At 32.3% G+C, this 16,146-nt stretch overlaps 2 protein-coding genes across 2 annotated transcripts in view; one reads left to right on the forward strand and one right to left on the reverse strand.

Annotated features, from left to right (window-relative positions):
* The window catches only part of LOC140448045 (chitooligosaccharidolytic beta-N-acetylglucosaminidase-like), a 75,389-nt gene extending 71,574 nt beyond the window's left edge, over positions 1–3,815 (reverse strand). Inside the window, exon 1 of the mRNA XM_072541090.1 lies at positions 3,664–3,815. Within this exon, the coding sequence (XP_072397191.1) occupies positions 3,664–3,670 (7 nt within the window). The 5' untranslated portion in view covers positions 3,671–3,815. The remainder of the gene's footprint in view (positions 1–3,663) is intronic.
* Positions 3,816–7,684: 3,869 nt separating this feature from the next.
* Positions 7,685–15,417, forward strand: LOC140448593 (C-type lectin mosGCTL-7-like). Its single transcript, XM_072541676.1, has 3 exons — positions 7,685–8,016; positions 13,627–13,735; positions 15,133–15,417. Exons 1-3 carry the CDS (start codon positions 7,831–7,833, stop codon positions 15,393–15,395), a joined length of 558 nt encoding a protein of 185 aa, XP_072397777.1. The 5' UTR covers positions 7,685–7,830; the 3' UTR covers positions 15,396–15,417.
* The last annotated feature ends 729 nt before the right edge of the window (positions 15,418–16,146 follow it).

Consider the following 16,146-nt stretch of genomic DNA (forward strand, 5'->3'; position numbering starts at 1 on the left):
AAATAAAATATACCCACATACAAAGACTAACCTCTTTTATTTCTATATTTGTTTGGCTGGTAATTTTTCACAATTAAAAAAAAGTTGTTCTAGGACCATTTGTGACCGAGATAGCCTTTTTTCAGAAAGTCACCATTTGTTCAATAACATTCAATGCTTATACTTGAGAATCACTATTTTAAAAATTGAAAATAGTTTATTTTATTATTATAAATACCGGTTTAAAAAGTGTGAGTTTCAAATGATTCCAAATATGAAAAGAGGTGGGGAGAATAAAATCGTCGCTTTCAAAAGTAAAATCGGAACTTCAAATTAAATTCTTCTGAAAATTTTACAATATCTCCGGAAGTACTGGGCCAATTTTGATGTTTTTTTAATCCGGGCTATCTCGAGAAAATAATAATAAATGCAGTTGTTAATGTAGACGTTAGAATATAAAGTTTGCACTGTGCACGTGGCTACAGAAGACGTATATTTTGTATTCTCTATTATTTAATAGATAGATAGATAATAAGTTTATTTTGTATAATTACAATAATTAGTGTTGTGTATTCACAAGCGAAAAATAATTATTTTTTCTAACGAGCTGGTATTTATATGTAAGTATTATTTTTAAATATTAGATTTTATAAAAAAATGTAAATTATGTAGAAAAAAATTTGTGTAGTGCTAATACAATATACAATAATTGTTATAATCATTAAAATATTCAATTAACTAAAACCACAATACTCCGTTATTAAACTGATCGAAAATACTTTTTTTTATATTTGTTTTTATAAAAAGTTTTTAACTCTTTCGGTCATGTTGGGTATAATAAACCAGTTTAAAGAAATTTACATTCTATAAGTATTATACTTCTGCGTTTTGTACCCAGATGGCGTATGGATGGTTTTATTTTAAAAGAAAATTAATGTCAAAAGCAATATGGCGGCAACTGCATTGTTTGTAAAAGGTAAGTGTACTTGTTTCTTCAAATATCAGTTTGAATAAAAGTCAATCGCGGTTTATATTTCAGTGCAATGTTGAAAGTAGTGGTGGTGTTACTTCTTACTAATTTTGAGAATATATTTTATTGAAATTTGACTTTTTTCAAATATACAAGTGTATCTCAAATTTGATGGACACAATTGTATCCAAAATGACTAAGTGTCATTTTTATTTTCAGAGTAAAATGCCTCCAATAAAATATTTAACGGAGAAGGAACTGCTAGTGATGACAGTGACCGCGAAGAAGAAATACAAGTAAGACGGAGAATTAGCCATATGATAGATGATGTCTCAGAAAATCAAAACGAAGGGAGGATGAGGAAGAGAATAATGAGGAAGAAAAGGAGGATGATGATGAACAGGGCGAAAGCGATGTTAACTATGATAACTTTATCACTCTAAAAAAATATGTGAAATGGTTACAGAATGTTCAATATGTAACACAATTACCTAATAAAATATTTCCCACCTAAGAAGACCGCTTTGCAATTAAATGCTGGTAACTTTATTACTAGGGCACCAGATAAGCGGCGATGTATTTTACACTACCTTTATAAATAACATTTTACTGCTCTGTTGTTTCAATCAGCACTGCCCAACAAGTTATCGTTTATTGGTTTTAATATTTTATTGCAATAGTACGAGTATGGAATATTTATTTAAACAGTGAATTTATTACATGTTAATTCTTTTTTAATTTCTTCTGACATATGGTATAATGTAGGTTTACCCAATAATCAAAGTTATGCCTTTACAAGAACATATTATTTGAAAAATAAGGAGTACCATATGTCATAATAATTTTAATCTCCTTTATACACACTTTAAAAACTTGTTTAAAAAATGTATTTCGTATAAATGTAATGTAACGACACTGTTATCGACAAAATTGATCAAATTCAAACGTCATCATATTTCTCTTCTGTTTATCGTTAAAAATTAATTGATGCTGGTGGGTTGTATTGGTGTTATTTAATAATTTAACAAAATACATAATCAGCAAAAATCTTATTTAAAACACGCGAACTGTTTTTGCAATCACAATAAATGCAGTGTTTATGCTTGTTTAGCATTTGCTGTTAAATAATTTGTGTTCGATTGTTTCGTCTGTTGTACATCCCTCGTCCTTTTTAGGGTGTAATAGTTGTATATAAGTACCTATTTTTTATAGTAGTGTAGTGAAGCAATACTTTAAAGAAAAATAAGTAATTTGGAAGAAAATAAAATACAGTCGAAACGTAGAGTGTTACCTCCAGAAGAACGGCGTTTAGTTCTAAAAGTCGAGAGTTATTTCAATTTGGAAAAAAATAATATGGGACCATTGACATCTGTTATGGCAGTTCAGAAACGCACATGCGATGCTTGCTGTATCTCAGAGAGGACATTCCGAAGAATTAATAACATGAGCGAGGATAAAATAAATAAAGTCAGCAAGAGAAATCGTCGACATCCAAAAACTTTAGATTTGCAAAAGTCAATTAAACTTGCAATTAAAAATATTATATATAATATGTATAAAGCCAAAGAACATGTAACAGTTAGTGCTGTGTTACAAAAAATAAAAGACAAGGAACTGTGTGATATTAGTTTATCAAGTTTGTGGAGAGTGCTAAAACATTTAGGTTTTCGATATAAAAAGACAAATAATAGACAAGATTTGTGTGAACTCTCTAATGTTGTTTCAAAACGGTGGCATTTTTTAAGAAAATACACGAACAATAAAACGTCTGATAGTTCGAGGCAAGTTGTATTTTTAGATGAAACAAAATCATCCTGGCAAGATGGCACCACGAAATGTTATTCTTCTAGTCGTTCCGGTAATGGTAAACGCTACATTATACTTCATGTGGGAAATGATGAGGGTTTTATTCCTGACGCTAGTTTAATTTTTTCGTCCACAAAGAATACAGGTGATTACCATGGAAATATCGATGTAAATATTTTTGAAGAATGGTTTAAAGAAAATTAGTTAAAAAAATTGGAGCGACCATTCATCATAGTGTTGGATAATGCATCCTACCACTCAAGATTTCCTTCAAGCAGCTGGACAAACGATGAAATAAAGTTCTGGTTGACAGAAAAGAAAATTATTTTCCTATGGCGGGAGAGATTTGGTTTCGATTCAGGGCAAATTCATATGTCGCACTGATGAGATCTAATGAAGTTGAAATACGTATAAGCTTCTTGCGGATACCCTGCTTCGAAATTAAATCGAATACCATTTTTCTATTTCAGTAATATTTATTTTAATTTTCTCAACCATTATCCATTTCCCAACAATCTCTAATTTTTAGAAGAACAGAAAACACTGTAAAGTTTGACAGAATAAAAATAATCAGCTGATCAATAACATTCAATGAGATAATAAATAATTAATTATAAACTTGAATTATAAACATGTCAGAAAAAATAGTGTTCTTATATCGATTACCAATAATTACAAATTAATGTTTTTTAGAATATTAAGTTTTTTTTATTTATCTAATATGGTGTTGAACTATGAACCAACGATGTAGGTATATGTGTATAGAAAACGTCGGTATTAATAAAATTTGATTATCTGAATATATTTCTACTTATTTCTGTTTGGAAAGCTAAAATAAATAAAAAGTTTTGCTTAATTTTTTATACTAATAGTGAAATTTATAAAAATGTTAATTAGCGTTAACTTACCAAACATTGTATTAAATCATATATTATTATGCAGTTTCAAATTAACCATAAAATCACGGAACACTCACTGTACGATGGCATCTTTGTATGAACAAATATCTGTTTATAGACTGCACGATGTTGTGAATAGTATTTTGAAAAGACGATATTAATTTTGAGTGCGTGGGGTACTCAACGATTGTAATCGCTGATATTATGGTTTGAGTGTCAATATTGTTAAACACGTTGATGGTGTATTGGGCGTTCACTAATATGTAAAAGGGTTTGATAACAGTGTATTTTGATAATTAAGTATAAATATGTCTCTAAACAAATTTGTTCTGTAATAAAGGTTGTTTTGAGTAGATTAACGTCAAATGTTTAATTAATATTAATTTTTACTTGGTCAGTTACTAACAGTAGCGTGGTCAGCATTTTTTTGTGGGTACTAAGACCAAAAATTGAGACTACTATAAATAAACTTTGACTACCTCTATCCGCTAACCATTAACCGATTGTATGGGATGTTTCGCAGTTTAATTTTGTATATCAGTAGTCGTACACGTTCATAAAAATAGTCCTCTGGATGCGTTTTGGTTAAATTTTAATCTATTGTTTGTAGTTTTTTTGAATGATATTTATTATTATTGACATATTTTGTTTATTTAAAATGTTTATTTACGTAGCACAAAAAATAGTCCAAAGTTTGATTTAGTGTCTTTTTTACTAAATAAATTACAATTAATTTAAAATGAGAACATAACATCAGTCTTCAAGAACTATCTTAAAAAAAATAAAACATTATTTCACTAACTTATCATGAAAAAATGTAAGAGATGACAAAAATCATAATGAAATTAAGCTGGAATATTGTTACAGTCATTGGAAATTAGATTTACATTTTCCAAACAAAGATAATTATAAATATTATTATAATAAAATTATTCGTACCATGAGGTTTAGAAGGCGATTGGATTCCTGTAGACCAGTTTTTAAACAATTAAATATTTTAACTGTAATTTCGCTGTATATTTTCAGTTGTGTTGTTTATGTAAAGTCACATAGATGCAATTATGATGTTTCCTTAATGAGTGGCTACCACTTGACCGTTGTGGGCAAGGGTCCTTACCCAACATGCGTTCGTTTGTTTAATAAATTACCTAATTATGTTAGAGAGTCAAATATTTATGTATTTAAGAGAACAGTTAAGGACTTACTTCTGGTAAACACTTTCTATTCGTTAGAGGAATACTTGCAGGCATCTTTTTAACAATGTGTATGTTTTTGTCTATATTTTGTATGTTTTTATGTTAACTGTTTTTATGTATTTATAGTTTTTACTAATCATAGATTGTATTTGTCGCATTTCAATACTTGTAAAAGTCAGATGACATAAAGAATATTGATTGATTGATCGATTGATAATTTTTCGTTTTTCGATTCTTTTTCCATCCACAGTCACCACACCTCCCAATTGCTCCCGGAGTTCTTTGAACTGGCACGACATCTTCATCAATATGACAGTTCTCCTTTAGTCGAATCCTTATTGTCTTGGGTATATAGATATTTTGGCTTTGATTCTTATAGTGGTTGGACATAAGGCTAAATGCTAAATTTGTCAAAACTTCTCGCCGGGTCTTTGTTATGTCAATGGTACAATTGTAAATAACAAAGGAATTTATTGCTGTAACATTTAAAAGGCTGTACAAAACAAGCATAGGCCATCTTCTACTACAACGTGCCACATCATATTGTGCGCATGTTTTTCAGGTACAGGATCAACGTTGTCCCCATGGTGCATAGTGAAATATAACAGAACGTTTTTGTTTTTTTTTTTGGTTTATATGACACTAAAGGAGCAAGCGACGAAATTGGCAAGCAACAAGAAGAATTGGAGGAAGTTTGTATATGAAACCTAAAAAGAGACTTTACACCCAACACCTTAGGGCAGAAGGGTTATTGATTATATATATATATATATATATATATATATATATATATATATATATATATATATACATATATATATATATATATATATATATATATATATATATATATATAGATATATATATATATATATATATATATATATATATATATATATATATATATATATATATATATATATATGACACTAGTGTTCTTCTTGAACCAAACCTAAATGTACAAGAGCTAACAGTTCTTCCTTGATTGTTAGAGAAGTATGCAGGCATTTCTCTTCTATTCACTTTTATTGTTCTCAATAGAGTTAAACCATTTTCGGTGGTAACGTTTCTCTTAGATCCATAGAGATGTTGACAAGTCCGTGTGGTTTTTGCATGTTTTTGCCAAGGTATACTTCTATGCTACTGGTATAAAATAACTTCGCATCAGACAGTGCAAATATTTTTATATTGGGCTTGCTTGATATATACTGGTGGAACGAGCACCGTCCTCTAAAATCCTCCAACTTTTTGTCCACGGGTACGTATTGCGAATGAGAGAAACATTTTTTCTGATTTTAGTTCCACTTGGTAATAAGATCTCTAATTGGTGCTAATTTATCCAAACTACGTCTATCATGGCTTGTATTGATATCATAGTTTCGAATGTACCTTAGTTAATTTCTGAATCTCGTGATGTTCATTGTCAGTCGGAAAATCTCTATACCAGTGCCACCCGTTTTCCACAAGTCTGTTGTATTAAGGTGACTTGCATTTCTACACTTGCAAGATATAAGAGACCTAAAAGGGTACGAATTTCATCAATGTTTGTTGGGTATATATTTCGATCGCGACTAAACTTCTGCTTTTCTGCTTCTATTTTGTATTAGTTCCATAAACAATTATTTGCAACATATCAGTATCAAATATATTGTTACAGATATCTAAAATATCGGTTTTCTGTCTGACACATTGTTTTGAACTCTGAAGCCGCAGAACAATATTTTTACTTCGAGTTCTAGCGTTCTTAGGGGCAATATGGTTAGCTCATTTTGTTTTATTATTTTTGCCCAAAAGATATGGACCAATGGCAAGATCTATCTCATCATTTAATTCCTTATTTTCCTGTTCAGTATCGCTCCCTCTAAGTTTTCTTCTACATGATCTTCTCCCGATTCCTCTTCATCATCATACTCATTACCCGTCGAAACTTCTTCAAAAAGTGCTTCTTTTTGGAAGTGACCACTTCCCAATTTTCTTTCTGTACTAAATAAGATCTGGGTGCCTCATCTACTCTTTCCAGAATTTTACCTGGTCTCCATTCTCTACTCTTTCTGACACCTAAATTATCTCCTGGCACTATTTCCCTTCTTACCTTGGTGTTTCTATCATAATAATCGAGGCCTTCGAACTCTGGTTATATCTCAGAGTATTAAAAATATCATGGACTCATAGAATTACAAATAAAGAAGTACTGGAGAGGGTTCGTAAAGAAACAGAACTAATTACCACTATACAAACCAGAAAACTGGAATACCTAGGCCACGTGATGATGGGACCAAAATATGAAATTTTGAGACTCATAATACAGGGAAAGATTCAAGGAAGAAGATCTGTTGGTCGAACGCAGAACTCATGGTTGAAGAATTTACGTGATTGGTATCAATGCAGATCGATTGATTTGTATAGAGCAGCAAGTTCAAAAATAAAAATAGCCGTTATGATTGCCAACCTCCGTAGGGAGACGGCACTCTAGGAAGAAGAAGGATTTTAAGAACTTGTGCGTACAGATGAAGGTGGAGACGTCACACAAAGAAGAAGTGTTTACGGCAGATACTGAAACTTTCAAGAATTGAAGGCAATGATAACTTCTTCCGGAACCTGATAACCATTATTTAAGACCACAAGTAGTAATAATTCTTCAAATAAAAATGATTATGATAATGAACATTTATAGATGGGTCCACAATAAATAATGATTTTAATATTATACCTTGATGTAAATTAATTATTCATCTGTGAAACTGACCGTGGGTTTTCCCAAACAAGTTATCAAAAATATTTCGATATCAATGTTCTGTTATTTTTGTTCGAGCTGGGAGAACCTTGAAAAATCTGAGTACTATCTATAAAATAATGTAGCTCACAAAGAGTAAATTCGTTTCAAACATAAACATCCAACTCTAATATTATTTTATATAAATGGGTTTTACGTTAAAAAGATATAAATTCAACATCTTTATTCTTATGTCTTTTTAACCTAATGATTTTTAAGATGTGTACATTTCTCTCGTGGGTAATTAAGGTGTTTTTAGTGTGTTTGTTTGTTTTGACTCAAGTTTCGGGAAATACCAGTTCTGTTCTATATACATCGGAAGTGAAACCGCCAAAAAGTTCTAATATATTAAATTATGATGGAAAAACATATTTCTTCTCTACTTCAATTAAGGTAAGTACCTAATATAAAAGTTTAATCAAAATCTACCAAATGTAAACATAAAAATCGACGTATGTCGGATAGTTTTTCTTTAAATCTAATAGTTGATTTTTTCTTGCCTTTGAAATCTAATTTCAACAAACTAATAAAAAGTGAAATGTTTTAACAAACTTTTTTAGTAAAACTAGAAACCTAAATCGTAATTGGTTTTCATAAATAATAATTTGTGTAAATTATCGGATAATAATCTGGTCACTCGCTCTTCTACAGTCGCTATTGTGTTAGTGCAGTATACAGTGTTGGAGCCAATGTTGGCGCCAACGCTTTTATGACTTGCTTCAACGTTGGGAGTTCTCCGTAGACTGTCGGTTTTTGCGTACACATCAAAGAAATTGGTGCCAATACTACTGTTGCCGACCACATATTGACGCTACAGCAGTGTTCCAATTGGCGTATAATTATCTATTTGCGCATAATTTAATTGTTGGCGCGTAATTTTCGCATCCTGCATAAAATTAGGTACCTAATTTTGCACAATCTACCAATGCAAAAGAAAATCAACCAATGACAAACCACAGTTTATAAAAAGTGTCCTCGCCTTCTTTTTTCTTTTAAAACACTTGTGTTACCATTTTACACAGTATTATTTTAAAAAAATAAATTACTTTATCGAAGAAAATTTCCATTCCATGACGGCATTAAACAACAAACATGTAAAAATCGATCTTCGGCCACCTGAGCCACTTCCGTTGAGTTGTTTACGATTAACACTTCTAGACACATCGGTAATCTAAATAAGGCTATTTTTTACATAAATAAATAATATGCTATCAAAAGACATTTTAGTCCAGGACGGCGCCTGACTGACCTTAGTGCGGGAATCGTTCTTCGTACTCCCGGCAATAGTTCTCGAAGTACTTTAAAATGTCCTCTCGTCGCCGAGTCTACTCCGAACGCCTACATGATAAACCAGACCCTTTTCTATCATCAAACAATCCTAAAGCGGAATAGCCGCTGTAAGGCCGGCATCACTTTCGAAGCACTACCATCATTCATCCCAAGACCCTCTACGCTCTTAGTACAGCATCACTTCAAGGCGGGCATTTCCTCCTTTCCCACAGTCTGACTCACTTTTCTCCCTTCAACTTTCAGCATCTTTCCCTCTTAGTTTTACCGTTAATCCAGCTGTCTTTCTTCTTCTTTTTTCTTGATCATTGCACGGAGACAGTTGTGTACACTAGTCCAACCTGCTTTATTTTCAATCATTCTCTTAATCATTTCTCATACTGTAACAAAATGCACACCTGTCTCTCTTTCCATTCTATTCCTATCTACTCTCCATCTGTTGCACTCTAACATCGTATGTGTCACAGTGTCCGAGTGTCCATAGTATAGGCATCCATCTATGTTAGCTTTTGCGAATTAAAAGAGATAGGCCTTAAAACACTCATGTCCTGTGGGCACTTGCGCTAGGAAATAATCCAGTCGCTCGTGGCACCACCCACCCAATCTCTTATGTTCGGGATCAGCATCTTTGTCCACTGTGCCACATCCTCCGTGTTGTTCCATTCTTCTTGCCATCTTTCAATTGACGTTTCCCTTTCCTGTCTTCTCCCGGCCAGAGTAAAGTTTGGGTCTTTTCTCTCATATAGCTCTTTTCTTTCCATTGCCAAAACATGCAACGGAACACATCCAGTGATGTTCCATAATACTGCCGCAGACACAATCCTGTAGGTACATGCCACTCGAAATAGACTTGTTCTGTCCACTCGTGACATGAGCCTCCTATAGGCCAATATCTCAACCGACCCGCTGCAGACTAGGGCCGTGTAGAGGACGATCGACTGCATAACATCGTGTAACGCCCTCCTCCTTTCGGATTCGGTCCTCTTAATGCAGCCGCACTATTCGTAGCTTTTCGGGCCAGCACCCGCATGTGCTCCCCGCATTTTCCATTCTGGTGCAACGTCACTCCTAGGTACTTGTCCTAAACATGTAGTTCCACACTTTGCTTGTTTTTTTTTCTCCTTCAGAATGATGGCTTCGGTTTACTCTGCCGCAAGTTTCAGTCCGTGCTGCGTATCCAGCTTATCTAAGTCGCTGTGTCTTAATAAACGTTACGACATCTGTGTTGTGAGTTGTCTCCTTATTACAATATAAGTAGCTAGCCAGACACAGTCAAAATGGTAATTATAATAAATAAATAGATAATTTTTAAAGTCAAAATGGTAATAATAATGCTTGATGAATTTATACAAATGTGTTTAACAAAAACTAAAACGTCTTATTTTTCTGCTATGTATGACCGAAAATCTAAGTAGAGCGTGTGTATTTTTACATAAATCTTGAGAGGTCGAGAAGTACCTACTGTCAGGTACGGGAACCGAGAACGGAATCTCTGAATGCTGCTTCAATCCAACATTTTATAGGAAAGAGAACCGCCAAATTTCAACCGTTTTCAACGAACTTTAAACGTTCCCTTGGTGGGTTATAATAAGCCACATGTTTTGTACATTTACGACGAAACTGCATAATAATAAAACAATATAACTAAAAGATTAATTGCCCTTTAACTAGTTCCAAAATCAAATAAACATTACTGACCAAGTCTGCTAGACAAAAAAACACTTATTTTTTCTAATGAATTAGCAAAGCGGTTAGTTTGGAAAAAATATTAATGATCAGTTGTGGTTGTAAAAATGATAACTTTTTATATTGAGAAGAGGAGAATTGGCGGTCATATAATATCGAAGCGTTTTTAGATACGAAAAGAAACAACCTGTTTTAGCAGGCTTCTTAACGGGAAACGGACGAGACAAAAAACTCGTTTTATTTGAGCTGAGATATATCGAAAATAAATAAAATGTATTCTTGTATTTTATTAATAATTGTAACAAAAATAATGAGGGATTATTGGTGATATATTAAGATTTGAACAATCTGGTCCATTAAATAGTTTCTCTCTCTCTCTCTCTCTCTCTCTCTCTCTCTCCAATGGCGCTACAGCTCAAATCGGGCCTTGGCCTCCTCCAAACTATACCTCCAACCTTGTCGGTTCCTCGCCGATCTTCTCCAGGTTCTCACGTCTAGCAATTTTTGCGCGTCCGCTGCCACTTCATCCTCCCATCTTTTCCGTAGCCTTCCTTTTGGTCTTGCGCCCTGCATTTTACTATCTAGGGCTCTTTTCGTCAATCTTTCTGTCTCCATTCTTACTACATGACCAGCCCAGCGAAATGTCTGAAGTTTAACGAATTCTGAGATCGGTGTCTCTTTGAACAGTTGGTAGAGTTCATGATTATACCTGGATCTCCATATTCCGTTTTCGTTAATAGGTCCAAATATCTTTCTTAGGACTTTTCTTTCGAATACTTACTAAATAGTTTCTATAATTCGAAATTGTACAAACTAGTATTCTAACATAATTGGCCATCTATTTCTTAAAATATATTATGCTTACATTTAGAAAAAGCAACTTTTTAAAAATAACCTCTTATAAGTTTAGATACAAATAGATATTCCGTACAGTTTCTTCCAAAAAGAGTTATAGACGGTACTGTAGACTGCCGTAGTCTAGTACTATACAATCTATAGAATTACGAGGTATTCATTCTAATTATTATAAGCATTTTATTAGAGGGCGTTTTCCAGAGGTAGACGAATATTAGATTTAGAAAGACAAGATTTCACAATGATGTCAGAATTAAATTTGTAATATTGTTCTGAAGCTATTTTCTTGTGGCATTTTAAATTAATTACTATTTAACTGGGAATAAGCCACAATTAAAGGTTAAAATACGTTTATTGACGTTTCAATTTCCACTTCGGAAATCGTTCTCAAAATACAAACATTAGTAAATTAAACAAATTTTGTTTTTGTTACTTAGTGAAAAATTCTTCTAATAATTTAATTTTATCTGACTTATCTATATTGACAATTCAGGCATACATTATACATTTTAAAGTAGACGACTTTAAAATGATATTGCCAATATTGTTTATTTAATATGGAAGATTTTGAAACAAATATTATTTCTAAACAAAATTTAAAACCCTCAGTATGGTGGAGATATGTAGATGATGTATTCTCAATATGGCCTCATGGATCAGAGTTGTTGGACACATTCCTAAATGATATAAACGATAAAGAAGAGACAATAACATTTACCATGGAAAAGGAATATAATAACACATTACCTTTTCTGGATGTTTTAATCTCTAAGAACGATAATGGATACGAAACTCAGGTGTATAGAAAACCAACACACACCAACAGATATTTAAATTTCAAATCAAATCACAATATTAATATTAAAAAGGGAATCATTAAATCCTTATACGATAGAGCCAAAATTACTTGTTCTAACGAAAATTCGTTCTTGGAGGAGAAACATTTGTTAACATCTGTTTTATTAAAAAATGATTATCCTTTATCGTTTATAAATAAGGAATTTTCAACAATAGATCGAATAGAACAAAACAACTTAGAACGAGATCCTACAGCATATACAAGGGATAATACGAGGAAAATAACAATACCATATATAAAAGGATTATCGGAAAAGCTTAAAAGGATAGGAAATAAATTCAACATTTCAACAACATTCAAAACAACAAACACGTTGAGATCTATTTTGTCCAAAACCAAACCTAACAATGAACAAGAAAGGACAAAGAATTGCATTTATAAAATACCTTGTGAATGCGATCAGTTTTATTTAGGTGAAACATCAAGGCCATTAAATGTTAGAATAAGTGAACATCAATCCTATATTAAAAATAGAGAATTTGATAGATCTCAAATATGTAAACATGCATGGGATAATGAACATAGGGTTCAATGGAATGATTGATCTAAAAGAAACGGATGGTAAAAAGAGAAAAATCAAAGAAGCGGCTCTAATTATGCTAAATGAGACCAATTGTGTCGCGAATTCCTCGGCAGAATGTAGTAGGATCTGGTTACCCATATTGAAAGAGGAAGTTATTAAAAAGAAAATACCAGTATTGGTAAGTCAGTAACATATAGAGAATACATCATTTATATTTTTTAAATAACAAACATATAAAATCGGAATTTGGTATTTATTGAAGGTAAAATAAATGCAAGATCAAATACTTACCATGTCGGGATAGTATTATGAGGTTTTTTTCCTGGTTTTTCCCTCATAATTTACTATGGAATCACTAACAGGAGAATTTTACTGTCATCATGGCATGTATTTGTCTTTTTAAAGACGAATTACATGTTATGATCTTTTCTGACGGATATTCTCAAGTTAAAGTTGATTTCATGTAATCGAATGAACTATCTTATAAGTAAAGTCGTTCCAGGAACGCAACTCAACAATATTGGCAATATCATTTTAAAGTCGTCTACTTTAAAATGTATAATGTATGTCTGAATTGTCAATATAGATGAGTCAGATAAAATTAAATTATTAGAAGAATTTTTCACTAAGTAACAAAAACAAAATTTGTTTAATTTACTAATGTTTGTATTTTGAGAACGATTTCCGAAGTGGAAATTGAAACGTCAATAAACGTATTTTAACCTTTAATTGTGGCTTATTCCCAGTTAAATAGTAATTAAATTTGTAATAGTCAAATGTTTTTTTATTTAAGGCGAACTTTTATGCTGCTCACCACTTCTGTCGACAGCAGGGAATGCAATTGCTAACTATTAATAGTGAAGCTGAAAATCACAAAATTAGTGAGTTTGCGACAAATATAGGTAAGTAAACATTTATTAATCCATTAGCACTTTTTTTATGAGGTTTCGGTCTACTAAGGACCACGCATCTATTTCATGACTGAGTTTTGCTCCTCTGCTAGTAGTTTTTCATTTTAATGAAATGTTTATTGTGACCATTAGTTAGCTGAGCGAGGAGCTCGGATGGTGAAAGAGATAATGTACTTAGTAGTTTTCACATTATCTCTAAAACCTTGATGATCTTGGAGGATACTCGGTGGAATTTGCGTTTGACCCATTTGAACTAAGATAATGACCTTAAGATTAAAAAGTGAATCGCATGGTAAGTTTTTGAGAATTCATACGTTCTAGTTAATCATAAAACATCATTCTTTGTTTTCTCATGTTGGTAACAATGTCTTTCAAGTGTTATATAACTCATGATTTTGTCTTCTGCGGATTTTTTCATTTTCTTTGATAGGTCAAGATTTTTTCTCAAAATTTGCTATCTTTTATTTTAAGTTTTCGTAAGGGCCATATCTTTACCATATTTAGACATTCGGATGCATATATGGCTGACCGTCTGATCACTGTATTTTAGTGACTGAATTTTAAGTTTAAAGATCATCATCATCATCATCAATCAGCCCTGAGTTGTCCATTGTTGAACATAGGCCTCCTCTAGACTTTTCATTCTGCTTCTGTTCTGCGCCTCTGCTATCCAATTGGTCACGATTGTTTTGAGGTCGTCGGTCCATCGCGTTGGAGGTCTTCCTCGGCTTCGCTTGTCAGCCCGTGGTCTCCACTCAAGCAATTTTTTTGTCCAACTGTTGTTTTTCATTCTTGCAACATGTCCTGCCCATCTCCATTTTTGCCTTGTAATATGTTCGATAATGTCTTCCACTCCGGTTCGTCTACGAACTTCCTCGTAGACGAACGAAAGTTTAAAGATAAAGTTCTGTTTTTGTACAGATCTCTGCACAAATAGAATGCACCTTCTAATTTTGAACATCTATTTTTAATGGCAGCATTCTCTGAACCATCAGGTGTAATAAACTCCCCAAGGTATTTAAACTTTTTTAAATGTTTAACTTTTTCTGGTTGTATTTCCATATACGAGGCATTCTTGATGTTTATAAAAAACTCAGTTTTATTCATTCCTATTTTCAGGCCAGTTTTTACAGCAATTGACATGGCAATTAAGCTTTAGCTGCATTAAAGTTATTAGCTAAAAGGGCCAGGTCATCGACAAAAGCCCTTCAGGCCTAGACCGTAGGTTTATCTTAAACTCATTATGTATTATACAAATGTCAGTTTTAGTATTGCTTTGTAAACTTTTAGTATTCTCTCTAGGTATGTAGACTTTTAAACAAAACTAACTAGAAGCTAATATTAATTTGACATTACAATTATTGATAATTTGATATTATTTATTTTAGGCCATGGGGTAGAAACTTTCTGGACTTCTGGAACTGATTTAGCAAAGCCTAAATTTTTTATCTGGCTATCGAATGGCAGTCCTTTCACATATCAACGTTGGTCTAATCTGGAACCTACTGGACTTAGTGGGGATGGATACAGACATATTGAAAACTGTGTGGAGCTGCAAAGAGATTCAAAACTGAATGATTTTACCTGGAATGATCGATATTGTCTTGATGAAATGAATTTTATTTGTGAAAAATACAATACTATCTGTTAAAAGAATATAATGTTTGATATTCTTTAATTTTGTTTTCTTTCCGATTTTTCTTAAGTCTCATAAAAAACATTTTATGATACGTAAACGTACTCTCCTTTTGCTTCTTGTTTTTATTTTTCTTATCTCAACTCTTTTGATCAATCCACTTACCTCCATTATGCATATATGGCTATACCTACTTACTTGTTTTCTTTCAAGTTATAACGAGGTTTATATTTCCAAGAGATTTCCATTATCGCCCAAGTTTTTTTTTAAAATCTTTACTTTTAGAGTTAATTATATATATATATGGTGTTACCATATGGTAACGCTGGGCGCTTAAGGAATTTTTAGGATCGTCGAAATCAAAATTTTAAATTTTTTAAAAATATTTATTTAAAAATATTTATTTTCATCGTCTGGTGTAGTATCCTATAAAACAATTAACACACAAAGCAACGTTGCATTTTTGGCACATTGTTCGTACATATGTTGTACATCTGGCACATCGCCTTCTACTGCTTGGTGTAACGAAATGGTCGAAAACGAAGATCTGGTAAGTTCTGTTTATGTAGACTAGGTTTTTTCTTACGTCTCATAAAAAACATTTTATGAGACGTAAACGTACTCTCCTTTTGCTCCTTGTTTTTATTTTTCTTATCTCAACTCTTTTGATCAATCCACTTACCTCCATTATGCATATATGGCTATACCTACTTACTTGTTTTCTTTCAAGTTATAACGAGGTTTATATTTCCAAGAGATTTCCATT

Source organism: Diabrotica undecimpunctata, chromosome 8 (genome assembly GCF_040954645.1).
Source record: "Diabrotica undecimpunctata isolate CICGRU chromosome 8, icDiaUnde3, whole genome shotgun sequence".
Classification (NCBI taxonomy): Eukaryota; Metazoa; Arthropoda; class Insecta; order Coleoptera; family Chrysomelidae; genus Diabrotica; species Diabrotica undecimpunctata.

What these genes read in the sequence shown, in the direction of transcription:
- LOC140448593 (XM_072541676.1), top strand. Translation starts at nt 7,831, where the DNA reads ATGATTTTTAAGATGTGTACATTTCTCTCGTGGGTAATTAAGGTGTTT. An exon ending in TCTTCTCTACTTCAATTAAG is followed by an intron (nt 8,017 to 13,626) that starts GTAAGTACCTAA and finishes TTTTTATTTAAG; the next exon opens with GCGAACTTTTATGCTGCTCA. An exon ending in TGAGTTTGCGACAAATATAG is followed by an intron (nt 13,736 to 15,132) that starts GTAAGTAAACAT and finishes TATTTATTTTAG; the next exon opens with GCCATGGGGTAGAAACTTTC.